Source organism: Elgaria multicarinata, chromosome 10 (assembly GCF_023053635.1).
Source record: "Elgaria multicarinata webbii isolate HBS135686 ecotype San Diego chromosome 10, rElgMul1.1.pri, whole genome shotgun sequence".
NCBI lineage: Eukaryota > Metazoa > Chordata > Lepidosauria > Squamata > Anguidae > Elgaria > Elgaria multicarinata.
Window position 1 is genome coordinate 32,401,827 of NC_086180.1, and position 23,284 is coordinate 32,425,110.

Here is a 23,284-nt window from a genome sequence, read left to right on the forward strand (position 1 = left end):
ATATTCTATGAAGGGTGTGTTAAGATGATTTATATAGAATGCTGGATATTGTAATGGAAGACCCCTTCTCAGGAACAAAACTGAATGGTTTACTAGTAGACAAGTTAATCTCTTAATCTCTTAGTCTAACTTACATCATGGGGGGTTATTGAACTAGGTAAGAACCACACACCCATACATGCCATAAAAAAGCTAATTAAGTGGCATCCTAGAAAAAAATAAATGATTTCCATTTTTCTATGCATTTAAAAACTAATCCACACTTTACAGCAGATATTTTCAGGTGTAATGGAAATAAACTGAATATTTAAAAACTTGGTTCAGGTTTCTCTCTCTCAAGAACTTAGTAAAATGTAATTAAAACTTGAACACCGGCATAACATGGTGTCACATATCTTCTGGTGAAAAACTATGCTTTTATCAGTTCTAACTGTAACAGAAACAACAAGCGAAAGAAAAAGAAAGCTGCATATAAATTAGATAGAAAGTTTAGCTGATCAGTAATACAGAATATTTACTGCTCCACTAACACAAAGAACGGAGAAGATAAAACATTACATGTGAAAGAAAAAACAAGAATGGAAATACATATTTCTTTGGTGACCATTTCTAAATATCAACATAACTTTTACTAACTTTAAAAAAGAACTCCTGCCAATATTTATTTATGCATATCTTGTTGTTATGTGGTCTCCCCTTCAGATTACTGGTCTAAAGCAATATCCATTCTTCTAGAGTAGCCATCCCCAACTTGGCACTCTCCAGATGTGATGGACTACAACTCCCATCAGCCTCAGCCAACATGGGGTTAATTGGACTTGTCATCCAACAAATTTGGAGGACACCAGGTTGGGGAGGACTGTTCCAGACCATTCACTTGTCCCTAAAATCTACTACAATCCTTTAAAAAAAAAGGGCACTGGTGGGAATACATTCTTTAAAATCTTTTAAAACTGTAGCTGCATTTTTTCTTACTAAATGACACCAATTAAAAATGCTGAAGGCCCGAATATAGGTAACTACATTACAGAATGGATGTCATTGTTTGAACACACAAATGAGAAAGTTACTCTATTCAAATTACCATCCAGACTGTAAACATTTGGGAGTTACCCACAGAATTCACGGGGCAGCATTAAGTAATAAAAACCATCAACCCCATCTGAAAAATGTAAATACTAATGAATTACCTTGCAATGTTGTTGTAAAATCTGTGCATGCCTTAGCACAGAACAGTCTGGGACAAAGTAACATGGCATAGGATACTTGGTCCTACACACCTCACTATCAGCAAGAGAACAATGAAAGTGCCATGCGCTTAAAATGGGAAGTTTCCGTAATACATTTAATTGGAATAACAATAACAGAAAATGAAGAAGCCAGGACCCTGCAACATGACAAAAATGGTTTGTTTATTCCTAGAGTGGCAGAGTTCATTCAGAACTTTGATGCCCTAGGCCATATTTTTATATAGACTGCAATGGGCAGAGCAATCCTATGTCCCCTAGACAGTGTTTGGGAGGTCATAGGATGCTGAAGATCTCCCCCTCTGTCCCTGTAGGCAGAGCTATGAGTACAGAGGAAGAGATCTGATCATGGATTTTCCCACCCCCTACAACCCTCCAACTAAGGTGGAAGTCTCTGTGGAAAGACAGCATGGTGGTGGGTGGGTGGGGAGGGAGGAGGAGATGCCAGGATCCACAGGATCCTAAAGCCTCTCCATTCCCCTACCTCCAGGAAAGTAAACAACCTAGAAATATCTTTTGTTTAAAAATACTTTTAAAAGAGGAGTGGGAGTTGCTAACACCTCTGTTCCTTTCGCCCTGCCTGGCTTCAGTTGGCAGGGCTTAGCATCGACAGAGGGTTCCAGTTTCAGAGCCTTCCATCTATATAGTGGTCATCCTATAGGACAGAGCTCTTAGATTTGCGTACTTGTGCATCTAGAGCCAATATTTCTGCACATAATATATACTAACAAAGGACATTTTAAAAACCCAGGTGCCTGATGGTCATTTTTGCAGGGGTGTCGTCAAAGGCACATATACCTTCACAGATATTTTTGAAATATATACTATGTAGAATAGGTGTCATCCTTACCCAGAAAAGTCCATACCACTTCCATTTAACATTTATTTTTCTTACTCAACATTTTCTAGATTAGATTTTGAATTCCAAGAATAGTACATGCCAAAAAAGCACCATATATGCCTTTCTCTGTCTCACAGGAGAAAATGACTCACTCTCCAAAGCAAAAGCAAAAAACAAACGAAATCCAAAATTTAATGTGAATACATCCGGCCTATCACAAGAGTAGCATTCCCAAAATAGAAGGGGAAAAAAATAAAATGACCACATACAAAGGGAGAAAATATGGAAATCTTGAGCAGAAAACAAATATTAAGTATCACTCAAGCAACTTTCATCTCTAGAAGAACATCCCATTTATAGAAGATGGGCTCAAAATTTTCGTTTGTGCATTGCTGATGCAGATACCCTTTGAAGATGACACAAAATGTAACAGTGCTTTCAGCATAGCCTTCCCATAATTACACAGGGACCACTCACAGAGTGTGTTAAGAGACCCATGGAAGTATTGCCTTTAGTAATAATGGGAGGAAGTACCAGCAGTGTATGCCGCTTAGGGTCAAGCTATATATGATGTTAACTGCGTGTAAAGAATTAACACACTTGTTTAAAATTTAAGTAGCCGCAGCAGAAGGGGGCCGAGAATGGATTGTGGTGCATGGAGAGGTGTGTGCTTTTTAAACCCTTTTGCTGCAGTCCTGACAAAGATTGCACCCCTAAGCTGCTATTAGCCACGGGAAAGAAGCTGTAATTAGCACATATAGAAGTAGAAGGGGAGCAGATCTGAGTGAAACCACTGGATTCTTCCCAGAATCGTTGAAATTGCAGAGTGCTTGCTAAAGTAATATTTCCAAATCTCACAAAAATATTCTTTGCATATATGTAGCAGGCTCTACTGCATACAAAATATTGAAGTGATTTTCTTGAACCCCATCACACATATTTTGGAAGGCCTTACAGCTGGTTGTATCTTATTTGTTTTTGAGGAAGTTAAACTCTTCTAAATGTTTTGGTGGCTAAGATCCTTTTTCTGTTTTTAAAGCAACACGTGCACACGTATAAAAGAAACGGCTGCACAATATTATTTCTGTCATAAGCATTAACAATCTTGGCAAGTTACATAAAATCTGTGTTGAAATGTTGCTTAACACGTATGATATTGTGCAGTGTTTGATAGCAGTCTTATTTTTGTTCTGGGTTAACTCTCATAGCTATACACCTATGAATGTGGATCTCCGGACCTAACAACAACTATCCACTTAAGAGAACATTATTAGTAAGCATCATAGAAGAGCTAGGAGGAAAGATAAAAAACAGACTTTCAAAAGTGTTTACTTTTTTGAAAAGGGAAATAGAAACCTAATTGATAAAATGTAAGTTACAGATGTGAGTTCAGTTAAATGCCAAAATTAATAAACACATTTGGCACTTAAGGAGGTATGTAAGAAAAGTTTCTGTACGTAAAAACAGTGACCAGATTTTATTAATTGTTGCAAATACCACACGATGTCCATAAGAAATGGACACTGGCCCCAGCAGTAGTTAAAATATTGAGATGTTTCAGATTCATATAAGCTTCTCAACATATTTGAAGTGATAGTCATATCACTTGGTTACCTTTTTAGAAATCTCATGTGCTATAGATACAAGGAGATAATAGCAAATATATGGAAGGTTTTCAAATAACAATGTACTGTACTGGAATAGCTACACTGGCCAACGTTACATCTACTTTGCACTGTTATTTGTACAGTCTATGACCTTGCTCTGGAAAAATCGCAAACAATTAATTCAGGATGTCACGTAACACTGAACTTATGCAGAAGCCTGCATTTTAAAAGTCTTGCAGCTTCTCACATTATGTTAGCAGATCTAAATACATCTAATTCATCTAAGTGTGAACGTTTCATAGGAGGAAAAATCTGGCAGATAAAGATCCTCACCATCATCTGAACACTCGAACTGGACTTCCTTTTCTGATTTGACCAGTCAGAGAGAAAGGAAAAGAAGAAAATGTGACTGGATGGATTTAAAGAACCAATGCATGGAGAACAGTAAATTGTTTGTTTGCTTGTTTGTTTGTTTGTTTGTTTTAAAAAGGCCTTTAAAACAAAGAAGGGAAGAGATATTCTGGATGGAAGTGGGATATCCTGCATGAAAAAAAAATGGTGAAAACAAGCACTTCTACACTGATAGGATATACATTTCCCGACAGCAACCACTCTATATGACTACGAATACGATAGTGTAGCGCTAGCAAAATGCTAGCAAAAACATTACTTTTTAAACCGGGGTGCACAACCTGTGGCTTGGAGGCTGTTTGTGGTCCCCACAAGGGTGCCTTGGCTCACTAGCACCAATTCCACACAACGCTACCAATTTCCTTTTTGTCTGTACTTTTCACTCCCTCTGCTAGAGATCCTGATACAGATCATCAGTATCTAGCAGTGAGGAATGAGCAATCTGCATCAAGGATCCCAGAATACGTGTGTGTGTGTGTGTGTGTGTGTGTGTGTGTGTGTGTTTGTATGTGTATATGCATGCATCTCTGTATATGTGTGTGCATGCATATGTGTGTGTGTGTGTGTGTGCGTGTGTGTGAGTGTGTGCATGCATGGGCCCAAGCCAGCATTACATGCAGCCTTTGGGAGTAAAAACGTTGTACACCCATGGTTTAAACAGGCCAGTTTTGACAGAGACATTTACAGACCTGCAAAAGAAAATGGCATTAAGTGAAACAACCATCTCACTTGGAATTCATTTCACAATATCTTATTTAATAAAATTACCCAACAGTGAACAGAACAAGCAGCCATTTTATTCCACTGGAAAGAACTAGGTGAACTTTGTACAACACAAGATGAATTCTGACATAGTCACTGGGGATGGTAATGGAGGATGGCATAGGATACAAATCCTGTACTCTCCCAGTATATCAAATAATATATTGAAATGGTCCAGCTAATCTTCGGAGGAATGCCGGGTTCATGGGAGAATCATGTTGTCTTTGGCTGATATTGATCTAGATTGGCTGGACCTAGGTAACTATGGTGTTTTTACATGAAATGTGAAAGTGTATACATGTAATGAGTCCAAGAGAAATATAGAGAATTAGATACTTATTTAAGAAAATAAAATGCAAGGATAAAAGCTGAGGTCAAAGACATTCCAATGAAATCTAGCAAAATAGAAGAAAAAGAAGTTACATTTTCTACATTTAATTTTGACAATTTTTCTGGAAAAAGAAATGATTTTTTTCAGTTGTTGTTTGGCTGTGTTTCAAAATATTTACCTAGAACTTTAGATGTGAAACATCTCTCCTTTTACAGAATTCTGAAGCCATAAGTTTAGAAACTCTAAATCCCATAGGAAAAACAAACCTTTTCTGTTTCTTCCAAAATCTCTTATTCAACCCTAACTGATTAGCAGAGGTCTTAAATTCATTGCCAAAACACACTGACTACTTCTGGTAAAACGTAGCTCAAGCATTGCAAGATCTTGTGGTAATTTTCTAACAAATGGAATGTCATGGACTTACATAAGGAGGCTGCCATTCCAAAATGGCTGTTCCATGATCATCAAATCTAAGTTCATTAAAATTGAAGCAGTAAAAAAAGCCTAATGAAAAAAGGTCTAGTTATTTCAGTGCAGAAATAAATGGGATTTTGAAAGTCACATGGTAATAATAAGTTAATGATACATATTGTTAGGTATCCTCAGTATCTTTAACCTACCTTCACTCCATCAGGTTTCTTCAATAAACTTTTGGCTGCTACAAATTAAAAGGAAAGAAACAGTGTCAGATGACAAGACAACAGCAATGAAACAAGAAAAAGTGCTTTTATTTCTTCTGATATTTTGTATGTATCATTATTTTAGGTGTCAGTCTCACATTACAGTACATATTAACATACCATTACATTGTCGTTCTGTGGCCTGTGATACCTTTTGTTTTGGTTATAAACCTTTGCTTCTATTGATATTATGTGCATCTTATAACAGTAGTAAGATTCTATTTCTATTTATAGAACTAAACCTCCACAATACATATTATTGGCTAGAAGGCCTATTTAAGATTATTTCTGTGTGTTTGCACACACAGAGGATACTGGAACACATAAGTACTGTTCTGGAAGATAAAGAGTTTACATTTAAGGTATTTCTATAACTATTTTGACAGACTGAGAAAAGGACTGGTACATATTTAGTTTCCGAATGGTGTATAAAAATAACAGTGCTACATATAATGTATTTGATGGAATTGAATAAAGCCCAATTGCTCATATGAGCATCCAAATTGCATTATCGATCAACCTCCATAGATGGGGGTTGATATCATACATTTATTTTATATCATACAAATATCATACATTTCTGTCATGTGGTTGAAAAAAGTTTTGATAGAGTATGTCTGACCATACAACAGAAAACAGAACAAAAAAAACTGGTTTTGTTCCTTTTTGAAACTATTGAAACCACTGACTAGATATTGCAAATCAACACTTGCTGGTCCTCACAAATCAACAGACCCAATCCTGATTAACCTCGGTGCACCCAAGTTTCATTACAATATGTCTAAGCACCGTCCAGATCAATAGAACAGCTGCTGTATTAAATCCAACAATTCCCCAGTGAAAGATAGTGGTGGCTAAAATCAAAGAGAGACTAACATAACACACATTAATAATACATGTTAGGCTCACTGATTTCAGTGAACTCTCAGCTACTATCCTATGAACACTTCCTTGAAAGTAAATCCCATTAGTTAGTGGGACACCTCTTCACTCCTATTACCATGCTGGAAGTTATGAATATTTCTGGCTGGATCAGGAAGATTCTTAGAAAGATTCTTCAGAGATGCACAGAATCCCTTATCTCAATCTTCATTTGTGGCTGTGTCTATTCTATTTTGGTTTGTGTGCATAAACAATGGGGCTGTTTGCAGGACTTGTCAGCCCATCACGAGGCTGCAGCACATGCAGGGCATGTTTGGGTTGCCGTTTTTAACCTATGATCTGTATTAGGGTTATGAGAGCGTTGTTTAACCCTCACATAACCCCCACTTGCTGGGTTTGCATTATACAATCTCCAAGAAGGGGTTGCATATGCAATTTGGCACCCACGATGAGCAATGGCATGTCGTCTGAACCTGGTTAATGTATCTCATTAGAAACTGTGCAAAAAAGGTTAGGGTGAACTTATTTTTATCGTGTAAATTCAACTATTGTTAAACTTTGCAATATTTTGATAGATACCATTGCTGTATTGTAAATTATGGTAACAATACTCTTATGTTTGAAAATATGATGAGAATAGTTAAAAAGTAAGTAATATTCCAAATTATAAATACCTCTGGAACTATAAATTTGACAAGGTATTTTGAGGAAATGGATTTCAAAATTACACTGTATTATCCAAAAATAGGCCTAAATTGGTGCCTACAAGATATTTGTGACTACAACTCTTAAACCACCAATCACTGGCTTAGGCTTATGGGATTTGCAGTCCAAACAACTGGAGTCCACTGGTTTGCCTACCCCTGATATTATCAAACACAAATATAATAATCTTGGTACAAGTAAGAATTGTTGATGCAGTTGTTTTGCTCTGCTCTGAATAGAAAACTGGAAAGCTGAGGGTCTGCTCAAGCACTTACTAGATGAGAAACTTGTCCATTCCAATGTGGGGAGCACTGCACATACAGGGTAATGTCTGTGGTGGGCAGTACATTTTCATATGTCTGCATGAACAACTTGAAAATTCCTTTTCCAATTCAGGTAATCCTTGTTTTGAGGGGGGAGGAATGTGCAAACTGTACACATGTGTTGCCTTTATTGCTCATTATCTCAGGTGGGTAATGAAGTGGAGGGTGAGTTGTATAAGCACCCACACTTCACACACAGAATCACAAAGTCCTTATTCATAGAATTTAACATACCTTTGCATACAACTTACATTTCAATAAAAAAAAGTCCTTCCTTTTGAGAAGGAAGTGGCAACCCAATCTTCAATAATTAAGACTGAATATCTGCCAGAAACAATGACTTAATATCCTGTTACAGTACCAATTGTTGAATTGTGCTGTAGCAGCAGTCAGTACGATTGGATCACACACTTTTAAACAGTAAAACAATGAATGGATACAAACACAAATGAAAGTAATGACGACTTTACTAATAACTAAGCTTGGTGAACCTGTGGTATTTCGGCTTGGATGTAATGAGCATATGTTGGATTGGGTTTTGATCATTCTTTGGGTTCTATTTCACTGTATACAAACAGCAATTTTGAAATCCACCCCCTCTGCAGTGAGAACTACAATTTAGTCGAAACAGTTTCAAAGTGTGGTGCAGTGTCTAACGTGTCACATTTCCTGCATCCAAACACAAGTTCAAAATCCACCTCAGCTATGAAAATTACTGGGTCATACTCGCCTAGTTTGCATATACATTTCCCAGATTCCTAAACCACACTTTAGCAGACAGGAATTAGTGTTGGGGCTAGACATTGCTCTCCATTTCCCACACTTCTCTTCTCTTCCACAGTGTGCTGATCAAAGACTACAGTTCCTTGTTACATCCAAAGCAGTGAATTGTGGCTTACTCTCTGTTTACTAACCAAGAACTTCAACCATGTAAAAGCCACAATTTAATATCCCAGTTAGTAAAAACTGATTTTGAACCACATTACCCTATAAGGGGGAAATTGTAATTAAGCTACTATGAAGGACGGTTGAAGGACGAAGAGATAGGAGTGGAAAGGCAATCCTGATGCTTGTTCCCAGCTACTAAACTATGGTTTAACTAGCAAGTGAGATAGAGATCTAAACTGAGCCATCATCTCTTATCCTAACATATCTCACAGGGTTGTTGGAGACTAAATGAAACGTGGAGGAAAATTGTGATATCAAAATATACATTGCGGTAATTTGCATTACGTGTATGATACTTCTTCATTTGCACCTTCTGCGGTGCCAGAAATCCAAACAGTGATGCAGAATTTAGGCATATTTTTAAAGTAACAAGGACATTTTGAAAACATCCTTTTCTTTTCCATCTAAATCTGAAGCAGCAACTTATTCAGCATAATCCCAGTTAATTACTATGAAAGATTTTCTTTATACCACATTAGTTTCAATTATTTCCAGTCACACTGAGAATGAAAAATTTGACTTGTATTTGTGCCAATTTTTCCATAATTAGAAGGTCAAAAATTTAAATAAGGTTTTCTCCTAATAGATATGTAATCAAACCCAAAGAAATGGCATTGAGGCTGGAACTGGATGTTACGGGAGCCATAGATGGCTGCTTTGAAAAACAGCATCCCCATGTTTCTTCATCTTCATTCCCTGGTAAAGTATAGTATGACAAAACAGATGGCATAACGTCACCCCACAGTGACCTGGTTTGCATGTCAAGGTAAGCCCCCATGAGTTAATTCACCCACAAGGCTCTGCAGTGTACACTGGCCACCATTTTGAATATGTAATTTACAGTGGGGATGCACTGTAGCTTGTCTTGTTGTGCGAAGCCAACCGCTGTGGGTTATTTGAGGGTTAAACAACTCTCAGATAACCCTAGAACAAACTGGTGAGTTTCCTTGTCCCCTCAATCATCAATCAAAGAAATGGAGCAGAGGAGGAAATTCACAGTGTGGGAATGTCACATGACTCCTATAACATCTCTAGTTCCACCCTGAGACAGAGTTAAAAACAAACAAACAACCCAGGGATGGGCAGAACATTGCCTTGGAGGTTGAAGGAAAAAAAATCTTTTCAGCTCCTGAAGGGGCTTACCTCACAAGAAACATACATTCCACATTACAGGAAGAACAAAAAGGGAAAAAATAAAACACTTTTATAAATACACTGTTACAGACACATTACTTAAAAAGGCAAGCGGTGCAACAAAAATATAATGAATGAATCAAAATTAGATGCCCTCAGAAGAACTGGATGTCACACTTTTCTTAAATTAACTACAACAGGCAGGTGCCATGCCAAGACACTTGAAACAAGGCAACAAATAGAATATGAGGATTTATGAATGAATGCTTATTTTGTTAAAGGAAGTGTGAAAGGTTAAACCCGGGTACAAAGTATAGAAAACAGAACAGTTAATACTGAAGAGCTGATCAGATATGTCTTTAATTTTTTGTTGATGAGAAGACACTAAATTTGAGATTTCCACTAGTGCAAAGCTGAAATGGAGAAGAATGGAGGTACTGTTTTGCAAAAAACTTCATTGGGATCTATCTCTTTCCCCATCCACCCCATACCCAACAGATTTTCAGGAATTATTGCAAAAAGGTGGGAAACTGCTTAGGGTTGCCCATGTGAACAGCATAAGAAACCCTGCTCTCAGTCAAATGTGCTTTCTTTGCCCATAGTGAGATAGGCATATAGCTAAAGATGTTTGGTTAAACCGTGTTATCATATCATCATGTCCAGGATCCACCATATGAGATCATTTGGAAAGGAATGAATGAATGTGCCCCCCACCACATACACCCCCCCAAAAGGGTACTGAAGCAGCAGCAGAAGAGAAAAACAATGGGTATGAAAAGCCACAAAAATGCTAAGGCTAAGACCCTCCCCTGACACTAGTACTTTTGAGGTAAACACAAATGGTTTTCTCAGTTCTTTCTCTCAGTGCAGGAATTTAACACAGTTTTTTTGGCACTGTATTAATTGTTATCCTAGTCTTGTACTTTATAAGACTAACACTTTTCAATCTCTGCTAGTATTAATGTACTTAACTCTCCCATTGAATTTAAGGAGATTGATAAGTGCTTAACTTTAGCTTGGTTGTGTCCTTGTGCAGCGCTTGTAACTTCTGTGTACAGAGACGGTTTGTACCCTTGAATCATCTTTTTTCCCCCTAAAGCTTTAGCCTTTCCTCATAAGGAAGGTGGTCCTGATAATTCTGCTTGCCATTTTTTGCCCCCTTTACAGAGCTACAGTATCATTTAGAGAAAAGGTGAGCAGAACTGTACACAGTATTTTAGATTCAACTGCACTGTAGATTAATAGAAGGCCATTATAAGACTTTATTTCTGATCCCTTTCTGAATAATCCCTAATTTGCCTTTTCAGTAGGTACTACACACCACAACTCCCAGATCTTTTTCTTGGGTAATAAATGCCAGTTCAAACTCTATCAGTATATCTCAACCTTAGCCACCTTGTGAGACATATAGCCTAAAGGTGGAATACACATATTTTAAATTAAATTACTATTTAAATTAAGTAAGCATGAAGTACACTTAATTAAATTGTATCTAGTTTTCTTGCCCAAAGATATCTTTTTGGAGCTATTTGCAATCTACTTGGGATTTCAACAGCCTGAATAATTCAGTATCATCCACAAACTTGGCCACAACTTTGCTCCATAAGAACAAGTGGTAACCTTTTACCAAGAGGGAAATATCTCTACTAGGAAACACAAATGTGATTGGGTTAATAAAATAAATAAATAAATAAATAAATAAAAATAAGCCTGCTTGCTGACCCTAGTTACTCCAGTAATTTACTGAGAAACAAGTCTTCTGGATTGTGTATAACCATCATAACAATTGGCTTTTACATGTGAATGCTATCAGAATCTGTTAGAGTTTGCAATTTTAGTTCATATAATAATTTGTTACATTATTCACGAACATTGGTTTTAAAAGTCTGTGTTTCTGGTGAATGACATTTGCTGAAAACACTAATTTCAAATCTAAAGGAATACTGACAACGAAGAGCATATGGATCCGGGGGCGGGGGAATGTGTGGACTTCCAGATGATGGACTTCTTTTCAGAGGGAGGGAGGGAGACTGCAGATCTTGCAAGACTGAGTACAAGGACTCTTTAAGTTTTTAATGGCTTTTAATTTTAATGTATTTTAATAGTTTTTGATTTTTGTGAACTGCCCAGAGAGCTTTGGCTAAGGGGCAGTACAGAAATATAATACACGAATGAATGAATGAATGAATGAATGTTGGGTTGCAACATCCATCAATTCTAGCCAGCATAGTCATGGTGAGGGGTATACTGGAAACGAGAAAGACCATCGTTATTTTGAGGAGTCAGTGGTGCACAACGAAGAGCTCCTTCTCATGTTCCAACTTCCAGTTGTTGCTTTTAGTGATTAGCTATGCTTCTCTTTCCCCTAGTTTGCAAGGCCAATTGTTTATTTGAGATTGTATAGCATGAGGCCACTGGTGAGATATCAAGTTTAGGCCACTTATTGTTAGCAGAGTAGCTGGGATGGAATTTGTCTATTCTGGGTTACTGCTAAACAGATGACACTGTAAGGCATGGTTAGGCCACTGACCCTCTTGCAGCAAATTGTTAGTGAACATGGTTATGCAGCCACCATGGTTAGGAAAAGTTCACAAGACACACTAAGTCATGGTTCTCATGATAAGCTAAGCCATAATGTTTAGTAAAAATGCTTAACCATCATGGTTTAGCGTGTTGTCTGAACAGGGTCATTGCAGAAGTCATTGGAGTAGAGCTTCAACATAGGGGAGGGGTTGATATGAGCATAATAATATATATGTGTCCCAAGGACCATCCCAATTCAGAATGTTGACACAGGCCAATTCGGAAAGTGCACTATGTAAGCTGGGCCAATGGAGTGCATCTGTTACTGATTGAAGGGGTTCCCTGTATGTTTATCTTCTTGTTTTGGACTAGATTGCTGCAATTACTACATTCTGCTTTCTTCTGCTGTAATTACTCTATTAATTTGCTTCTGTTTTAGCCTTCACTCATTAGTGTGTTTATTGTATTCTGAATCCTAAAAAGAACCATTGCCTCTTGGCAACACAGGGGGATGATGGGAGTTACAGTACAAGAACATCTGGAGGGCCACACTTTCCCCATCCCTGAAATATATCATATCCAGCATTCCCTGGCATGGAGTCCCTTTCAACGAAGAAAGAGGAAAATGAGAAGCAAAAAATGAAATGACTGAGCAAATGAAGGGGATGATTAAACTGTAAACTTTTAAAAAGTCATTTTCATCATGGACTGACACCCAATGTTCTGCACTGTGTTTCCTATGCATATATTTTTTTAAAAATCAAAATCAAAATGGTAGTTTTACCTCAATTTTACTTAAATATAAAGAAATGGACAGAATTAGATAAGTAAATCTAGAGAATTGTCCATCTAGATCCCAACCTCGCATCCTCCAGATGTGTTGCATTATAATACCTGTCGGCCCCACATAGGAATGCTACTGGCACTCCAGGCTGGGGTAATGGGACATGAAGTCCAACACAGCTGTAAGAAGGTACCAGGTTGGGGAAGGTGGATGTAGAAAAATACCAGCAACCCTACGTGTCAGATGCTTTCCGGGGTCTTAGGTGGAAATCCTTTCCACTCCTTTTGCTTGAGAGCCTTCAAATATAGATGCTCAGTGTTAAAACTGACACCTTAGATATGGGTCATCATCTCAAATTAATGAATTAGCTTACTGACATGATAAGGAGGTGCTACATATGAAAGACATTTCAGAGAACTAAGCTAAGATTCTAGCAACCATAATTAGAGGCTTCAAGCAACAAATCTCATGTGATACAGGACCGACAGGTCATCTAATCCACAAGAAGGGCTGGTTTGGATACTTAAGAAAGCTTCTTCATATGATGCATGTAACTGTTTCTCAGGGACATATTTGTGTGAAAAATGTTATAGGGAACCCAACTGGCCATGGACGCAACAATAGCTTTTCAATGGCACTTGTTATTGCACTTAAATTATTGCACCTCCCACAAATTGTGACAAGAAGTGTTGCAGTTATGTTGCCATTTGACAGAAAATGTTTCAATAAGGTCTTCCAAGAATCTATAACTTTTCACTTTTGCCAAATTTATTTTCTAGACCCAATGGAAGACTACCTATACATAAAAAGGCTTCTGATTGAATGTATCAAACAATGTCATCAGATCTCTCTGGGCTTTTTGTGTTCAAGGACTATAAAATGAAAGGAAGAACCGCTCAGGGAGTTTTGGTTATTGGGTGGTATAAAAATGAAATAAATAAATAAATAAATAAATAAGTCAGAAATACTAGGGAGGAATATGCCATTAACAAGGTACTTGCTTAGAATTTCCATCTCACTCTAATTACACTTGAATAATGCACAGGAAACAGATACCTTGTGTATTAAACAAGTTAAGCATGACATCTGGAGACATCTCAATATGAACTAATTTAACATACCCCACAGGAACAAAAACATTGGCTACTATGAGCACATACTATACCAACAACTATCAATACAGAGGCATATAATGCAGTAAACATACCTGAGAAATTTCTTGTAGCCAGCATAGTTGTCAAAATGGCACCCTGAAAACACATTTAACATAATAAGCCAATATTCTCTGCAGTATTTCTGATGATAAATGAAAGTTTCTTCCTTTTATTTCCAAATATAGACATCTGGTGCCAGATAAGCTAAGGGTTCTGAAATTTACGTGTTCAAAACGACTCATGTGGATATGTAATATGTTTAGGTATGGTGTGTCCATTCATGGAGGCCTTCAAGAGAGGGTCCATAAAATGACTTAAGGACAGATAACCTCAAGAAACACAAGGGAACCATAATCCAGGATTTATAGTATCCTAAGCAATTCTAAATATTTTCCTCTCATTATTTATTTATTGCTCTGAGAGGCCAAAAAAAAAAAAGTCAAATATATTGACTAATGCAATTTTACACTTTTCTAAATTCACGAATCTTTTCTCCTTTAAAAAGAGAAACTACAATAATTTGTAAATCATATTTTATTGTACTGAAATAAATTACTGTATTATTACATTAAAGGGGAGTATATGTTACTTTCTTTCTCTCTCTCTCTCTCTCTCTCTCACACACACACACACACACACACACAGAGAGAGAGAGAGAGAGAGAGAGAGAGAGAGAGAGAGAGCATGGGTTTTAGAAAAGGAATCAAATAACAGGCCTTAGAAGCAGGTGGAGCTCCAGATGAGTAGGGGTTCCCCCATTCCTTTTAATATTTGGGAACAATCCATGCAACATTCCTGAACAGTACAGAGAACCGGGGAGCCCATGCAAATGCTATGGAAATGCTAGATTAAGATTATGTTGAATTTGGGGGGCAGGGGCTGAAAAGGTGTCTTTGGTTGTTATTGTTTTGCAGAGAGATAGAGAGAAAATACAACACAAAATCTATGTCTCCGGGGGGGCAGTTACAAAGCAACGTTCCCAATTTGTATAGTTTAAACATACATGTCTGGGCATGGGAAGGCTATTGCGGGTGGGTGTGGGAGATGAGGTGGGAAGGCACACCATGGGCAGCCTCCCTGTGGCGCCACCGGAGAGAGGAAGGGGAATCTGAGCCCATATATTAGCTCTCGCCCCTCCTCCCCTCCTCTTCTTCGAAGTGTGGCTCCCTCCCTCCCTGTAGGCAGTGTGGGCTTGTTGGTCATCCTTTTGGAGGCCGAGTAATAATTTTTTTGCTCATAATCTGTCATTAGTTATCAGTTTTTTTGTCTACTTCACACTGTAAGACAGGTGGGGAGAAATAATTAAGTTGATCTGCAGTGTTAACAATGTGGTCGCATTTGCTGATAGGCAGGTATGTACAGGCATCTTCAGCGGGTTAGGGTCGGTGAGCATTCAGAGGCACCATTGCGGTGATGGGTAATGCCTGAGGCTTTACCCTTTCCACAGATCTATTAATAAATGTGGCCCTGTTTAAATCCCAACCTTGTGTCTGCCATGTTATTTCCCACACTCCACATTCCCACAACATGATTTGTGGATAGGCTTCCTTCCCACCCCATCACCACACTCAGCAGTTGTTTGGTGGCAGGAAAATACTTAAGGGGAAGAAAAGTGCAATGATAAGGAAAAGTGACTGCAGCCCATGAAAAAGGGGAAGGTAGTCATGTAGAACATAGAAATCCCACTTCCCAAAACCTGGAGTTTTTTTTTAACTAATACTAACCATATGTTTTCAAACATTCTTTCTCAGCAAACAAGAGGCCTAGGAAAATCTTGCTCTCTTACCTTAAGTTTCCTTCTTGCGTTGAATTTCTTCAGGCAGTCTACAGTCTCCTGTCTGTGCATCATAGAAGCAACAGTAGAACGTTGCTGAAGGAAAAGAAAAGTGCAGATGATTCAGCACATGCAATTATATCTGCAGTATTATTCAATATTACTCTTCTTCATTAACAGTTTTTTTGTAGCCACTTCTGGGATTGAAAACTAGTGTGACAATATTTCTTTCCACCATGTAAGTCCAGTATGACTGGCTTTGCTAGAAAATCATCATCATCACCATGATCCCTGATGATTTGTTCTATTTTTCCTTTTGAGTTGATCAGAGAGGGCCTGATGTTTATATCCTACCTATTTATATCTTACCTCTTTGTAAAGCATGTAATTAAAAGTAATTGGATCTTTATTAGAATAGCTCTCTGTAAGAGTAACTTGTAGTATTTATGGCATTGTATAACTCCAGTTATTGAAACTATTTTCTGATAAGTGTAAAGTCCAGCTTATTTGGATTTAAAGATATTTTGCAATCTAATTAAACTAAAGATGATAAGCATCCTAACTTGAATATTCTGCTTTCCAACAATCAAATTACACCCAGAATTTTCTCAATTAAACCACCATGTTTATTTATTCCTTTCCAATAAATAATACATTTACTCCACTGTCTCATTGAGTCTTCCTTTGTTGCTTTACCTTCCTATTTTTTAATATAGAGTTATTTTATACATTCATATTCTTTGCCATATATTGCTTCCCTATAACTTATAGGGATGGTGTTTTTTTCATTCTCCAAAACTTTGCAATAAGAATCCAGGCTGCATCTAACATGTTGGTTGACGCTCTTCTTTCTTTACAATCCCTTTATATATTCCACAATTTGTGTGTCCAAAATCTATTAATTTCCTTACAACTCCACCAAGATACAAGATTGAGTGGAGACTTGAAGCAATTATAGAAGGAAATTATTTAGCTGCACTGCGGGGCAGATAGAAGGGGCTGCCGGAGAGGAATCGAGTACTGGGCTTTGGGTTTTGCCCGTAACCAAAGGAGGGTGCTAGTCAAGTAGAAGCTGCTTACACAGATCCATGGATGTTTGAGGGCCTCTGATGCATTGATACGTTTGGCAGGATTGATTGTAAGCATTTTGTTGATAAGGTCTTTGGCTTCTGGAGTCACCGTGTCCCATTCTGGTGAAGGGAACTAGAACAACAACAAAACATATCCATTGAACAGAAAATCAAATAACTTTAAAAACAACAAGCTGAATTTAAAAATGCATTATTTGAAAGAGCTAGTTGTTATACATTGCTTTCTGGATTTTCTGTTCCACATCTCTGCATTTCTAATCAAGTTTAAGCACAGTAGTGAAGGAAGTTTCTAAGCACAAAGTGGGAATAGGGCCACCAGAAGACTATTCACAAAATGTGCAAATGCCCCCCAGAATGTGTATTTTCATGCTTTAACCTATGGGGGAAACATGCATTTTCAGCTGGTGGTTTTTTATTTTACATATTTTTCTATGACTAAACTTGTGTAAAATTTCAGAAAGTTTAAAAAAAAGGGTTTGCATGTCCACAAAATCTGTGTGAACTTGGAAAAAGCCAGTTCACTGCATAATGCTTGGGTCAGATTCATAGAAGTACCGGGTGCTGTCAATAGAAGTCTGTGACCAGAGGTGCCTCTTATCAGTTTTGGTTGATACACCAGCTGCATTCCTATAGAGAGGGAGCAGACATTTTTGCCCTAATCCATATGGACTTGATTCCATGGGCCTTTTCTGGAAGACGGTTAGGAATGTCCCGCAGTTGCTTCTGGTGCCCTTGGCATATAAAACAAATTCTGTACCAGCTGTACTGGGTATCAGTGCATAGAATCATAGAATATTAGAGTTGGAAGGGGCCTATAAGGCCATCGAGTTCAACCCCCTGCTCAATGCAGGAATCCACCTTAATGCATTCCTGACAGATGCTTGTCCAGCTGCCTCTTGAATGCCTCTAGTGTGAGAGAGCTCACGACCTCCCTAGGTAATTGGTTCCATTGTCTAATGCTCTAAGTCAGGAAGTTTCCCTCCACTATTTTAAAGTTCAGGTCATAGCCTTTAAAGTCCTAAATGGCTTGGGACCAGGTTACTTGTAGGACTGCCTGCACCTATATAAATTTTCCTGAACATTGCTTGGGGGCCCACCAGTATGGTCTACCCTTTTGATTGACAGAAGAAAGAGCCTTTTCAGTGGTGGATCTGCCACTGTGGAAGTTTTTGCCACCCAAGTTGCATTTGGCTTCCTTTTTAATCCTTTTAAATGGGTTTTTAAGATCTGGCTGTTCACATTCACTTTTAATAAATAATGCTACTGGACTTTACTTTTAACCTGTGATTTTAATTGTTGCTGCAGTACTGCTGATTTTCAGTGAATTGCTTTTATGAGTTGCATTTTTTAATTTTATTTGTGAATGGCCTTGAGAGGGCTTTTCGTCCAGGTATAAAAATACCCAAATAAATAAATAATAAAAATAAATATGCAAATTTTGTTATCTGCTTTGAGTATTTCAGAGATAGAAAAGTGGGATAAACATGACAAGAAATGAATAAGGGCAATACTATGGTCCCTGGGACAATATAGTATAGTATATTTCGGATTCCCCTCCCACGGCCGTAGACACTCCTACAACTTCAGGAGGGGGTGGGGAATCTGACACTGAATCCTTCCTCACTCTCTGCTGCTGCAGAAAGCACTAAGGTCAAAAGGGGGAGTTCCAATGGGCAGCTAAGGTTGGAGAGAGGAGGCGTCAGTATCCTATGACCTGCCTCTCTGTCATCTGTCCTTGCCCACCACCGTTATGCAATCTAGACAGGCTCAGAGGCTTGTCAAGCTGACTATTTTTTGAGGAGGAAAACTAGGAGATGAAATGTCCTCCATCCTCCTCCTGCCTTATCTGGCTGTTGCTGGCAGGCCTCAGATTAAACAGCAGGGCCTAGGATAGATCTAGTATTGAGTGGATGAAATTTGAGAGGGAGGGAGAGAGAAACATAGAGCATGACCTAATTGTGCTGAATGAAAAGAAAAGTAATATGAAGAGAGGCGATGGACCGATCAGGTGAGAATAATCTCATAAACAGGTGAGAAGACCTACCCACTTCTGAACGGACCCACAGCACGGCATTGATTCTTGCTTGTGGATTACTGGAGGCAATCACATACATTTCATCATGGGGGCATGCACTACACCTGTTAAGTTGGTAAGACTGCCTGTGCTTTTGAGAACAGGCTATTACTTTATGAAAGGCAATTTGCATGAAAGAGTCCTCCGAGACAGCAAGAAGTATAATCATGCTGAAGAATATACATTTGTCTATTTGGAAATACATCACTAGGGTGTCATATTGGAATGAGCTTGACAGTAGAAAAACTCCTATCATTTTGAAATGACTTTTGGCTGCTGCAGCTGCCAGATTCAAAAGATTTTTGAGCTGTGAGAAAACATGATGGAAATACTGTAGGCGGTACCGGTTATCTGCACGGCTCATTTCACAATTCTTTGTCCCAGACACACATATGCAAACTTGTAAGCGAACCAAGAGAGATCACAGCTGTGAGGATTTGTAACAAATTTAACTGAAGAGCAAAAGTGAGGAAATGTAAGCAGCACCAGTAAAGAAAAGTGTGTGTGTGTGTGTGGGCACAGGTGTATGAATTAGGAACAGACACAAAAAAAGAGGCATAGAGAACTAACCTGAGAGCGTTTGTTTATATCAGCCTTCCCAAAAATGGTGCCCTCCAGATGTTTTGGGCTACTACTCCCAGGACTCCTGGTCCTTAGCCATGCTGGCTGGGGCTGATGGGAGCTGAAGTCCAAAACATCTGTCATAAGTCTGGTTTATCTAATCAATATTTATTTATTTTAAAAATGGTATATCCTGCTTTACTTTCAAAAGAAACCAAGCATCACAGGGGATGCTATCTTGTGGTTTCTTTGTAACACCATAGGTCATCACACATCAATTTACTTTGCCATACATGAGCCAATTAATGTTCTTAAATGGTTAATTGTGCCCTGTTACTTGTGGATGAAATGGGTAGGCATGTAATACTGTCTAAAGAAAAGCAACAGAGAAAAAAAATAATTAATCACAAGAATGGCTGGGGTCTGTGAGGGTGGGGAAAATGCCAGAATGGGAAATGTTTAGTTGTCTTGCATTATTTATTATAGTAAGCTAAATAATAATAATAATAATAATAATAATAATAATAATAATAATAATAATAATAATAATAGAAAATGAGGGACATGTTACTTACATCATAAGCACCAGCCTTGATCTGTTGGTAGAGTCTGTGTTGATCTTCATCCCAAAAAGGAGGGTATCCCACCAAAAGAATGTAGAGAATAACACCTGGAAGCATTGAACTAAATAATTAGTCACAATAGCATTGAACTAAATAATTAGTCAAAATAATCTCGAAAAGTATTATTTGAGGGAGAAGACACAGGAAATCTGTCACTGAATCTCCCACATTTGTTTTCCCCCCTACTTATAAACTAGTTGCTAGATCAGAACAGTGTGCTTAGGGATTTCCTTCACTGAAATCTCCCCTTCCGTGCAAATACAGGTGCATGTCTTTCCTTCCCCATTAGAACTATGAGCAGCTTCGTCTATCTAAGGAACTAGCTGTCTTGCTATTAACCTGTCCAAGTATTAAGATCTACTTGAGAAGCCTTTTGGAACTCACCATTAGCCACAGAGACCTGTTGGGCTCATGTGAAAGGGCTTTCTCTTGTGTTGCTCCCGAACTATGGGATGCACTCCCTCAAGAATTACAATTGGCTCCCAATCTCTTGGCTTTTAGAAAGAGTGTAAAGATACATCTTTTCAATTTAGCCTTTGAAAATGTGTAGTTTTTAATGTTCCTTGCAGTTTCTATGTTCTTGTTTTTATTGTTTTAAGTTGTTGTACACCATCTTGATGGCTTTTTAGCAGATTTATTTATTTATTTTATTACATTTATATACCACCCCATAGCTGAAGCTATCAGGGCAGTTTACAAAAGTTAAAAACAATGAACATTAAAACAGATATACAAAAATTTAAAACCATCAAAAGCATAAAAACAATATCTATTTAAAAACAATATCGATTTAAAACAACTATTCTGGGATCAATTAAAAATTCAGCATATGTTGTTAAATGCCTGATAGAAGAGAAAAGTCTTAACCTGGCGCCGAAAAGATAACAATGTTGGCGCCAGGCGAGCCTCATCGGGGAGATCATTTCATAATTGGGGAGCCACCACTGAGAAGGCCCTCTCCTTTGTTGCCATCCTCCGAGCTTCCCTTGGAGTAGGCACTCTGAGGAGGACCTTAGATGTTGAGCGTAGTGTACAGGTAGGTTCATGTCGGGGGAGGCGTTCCATCAGGTATTGTGGTCCCAAGCCGATAAAGCAGTAAGTGTTAACAAATAAATAAATAAATTGGCACACTGTACAGAGACAGATGTTACCATGCATTGGTGATAGAGCAGTGTGATACAGCACATGCTTTGCATACAGAAGGTCCCCGGTTCAATCCCTGGCTTCTCCCAGTAGGGCAGAGAAAGAATCCTGCCTGAAAGCCTCCAGACCTGCTGCTAGTCAGTGTCAGCAATACTGGGTTAGATGAACCAATGGTCTGACTCAATATAAGGCAGCTTCCTATGTTCAACGAGTCATGGATAGTGCTTTGTTCATAGCACATAGAATCAGGTAATGCAGAAAAACCTTTCTTATTTCCTCCCCCCCCCCCACGCACACACATTTGCTGTCACTGAAACAGCTTCAGTAGAGGCATGTGAACAAAAAGACTCTCCAGCTCTTCTGACAGGAAGTTTAGACCACATGGTGATTAAAAAGAGCACCTTCTAATCTGGCAATCGGAAATGTTTCCATAACTGACAATGTACAGAAAACAGCACACAACAGCCACGTGCATTGCAATGGCTCAATAGTGACTAAAAGAGTGAGAAAAGCGAAATCCCCGTGCTTGAATTATTGGAGCAGGGAGAGACAGGAGACGTTTTTAATGAAAACCACAGCCCCCTTGACTTCTCCTGCCCAATTGAAGCTGAATCAAAAAGCCTCAGTAGCCTTCTAAACCAGTACCTAAGAGGGCCTTCATGAAATGTAAGGAGGAACCCCTCCTCTGCTATCTCTCCCCACTTCCACTGAACAGGGAAAATAAAATCTAACAGCACATTTCAGGACCTGCAAAGCAATGAAATAGAAAACCTCACTAACACCTTCTACAGAGGCTTTTAAAAGGAAGACACACCCCACCCCATAACTGAAAGCATCTTACCACAGGCCCACATGTCCACTGGCTTTCCATAAGGATCTTTTCGTAGCACTTCAGGGGAAAGGTATCCTGGTGTACCGGCAAAACCTAATAAGAAAGTATCCTCACAGTAAATAGGGAGTATCCATCTCGTATCAGGCATGCATTTGCATATAAAATATCCTTTTCATGTTGATGTGTATATTAGATTTTCACCAACTCTTCCATCTTTGCCCCTGTATAGAAAAGTAGCTACCTCTCCTGTTGCTTCTTTTTGCAATGGAGACATTTGTGAATTACTCCCATAAATCCACCAGAGGCGTTTGGCTGTGAAGAAGCAAACCCATTCACAGAGACTTGCTAGAGGGAGCTGAAGCTTATCATATTCTTCATTCAGTCCCTGTAGAAACGTTAGGAGATTTCCCCCCATTTCATCTTGACTTAAGCTCTAGGGATCTAGCCAGACTTTGGAGAGAAAACAGACAGCCTATTTGTGTGTCTGCCTTACTCAACCATTCTCCTAAGATTAGCAGGAGCAGGAAGCCTGTGGTTGTGTTGGGCTCCAGATGTTGTTGGACTGCTCACCTTTCATGCTTTTGTCCTTACTGGAATCATAAGTGAGTAAACCATACACACCAGAGTATTCCTCAAAGCAAAAAACTATGAAGCAACTAATGGTCAACATAACAAGTGAATTGAAAGATCCAAAGTTATCAGAAAATAGTCTTTCCGTATCCAGACGAAGGAATGAGCCAAGTGCGGGTCCACAGACAGAAGGTTGTGCCCTCCCATGTGGCTGTCAACAACTGCTCTGGCTGTGCTTGGCCGACACTGTTCTCAAAATACTCTAGACTCACCCATATTTGCCA

General features: G+C 38.5%; 1 protein-coding gene across 9 annotated transcripts in view; it reads right to left on the reverse strand.

Annotated features, from left to right (window-relative positions):
* The window catches only part of CAMK2D (calcium/calmodulin dependent protein kinase II delta), a 161,178-nt gene that overhangs the window by 39,421 nt on the left and 98,473 nt on the right, over positions 1 to 23,284 (reverse strand). For 7 of the 9 annotated variants that reach the window (XM_063136283.1, XM_063136284.1, XM_063136286.1 and 4 more), the window contains 6 exons: positions 22,440 to 22,523; positions 20,408 to 20,502; positions 17,187 to 17,309; positions 16,119 to 16,202; positions 14,386 to 14,428; positions 5,820 to 5,857 (listed from right to left, as the gene is read on the reverse strand). In XM_063136283.1, coding sequence (XP_062992353.1) covers positions 5,820 to 5,857; positions 14,386 to 14,428; positions 16,119 to 16,202; positions 17,187 to 17,309; positions 20,408 to 20,502; positions 22,440 to 22,523 — 467 coding nt within the window. Of the gene's footprint in view, positions 1 to 4,028; positions 4,062 to 5,819; positions 5,858 to 14,385; positions 14,429 to 16,118; positions 16,203 to 17,186; positions 17,310 to 20,407; positions 20,503 to 22,439; positions 22,524 to 23,284 lie in introns of all 9 variants that reach the window. The other 2 variants (XM_063136289.1, XM_063136282.1) reach the window with 1 other exon arrangement.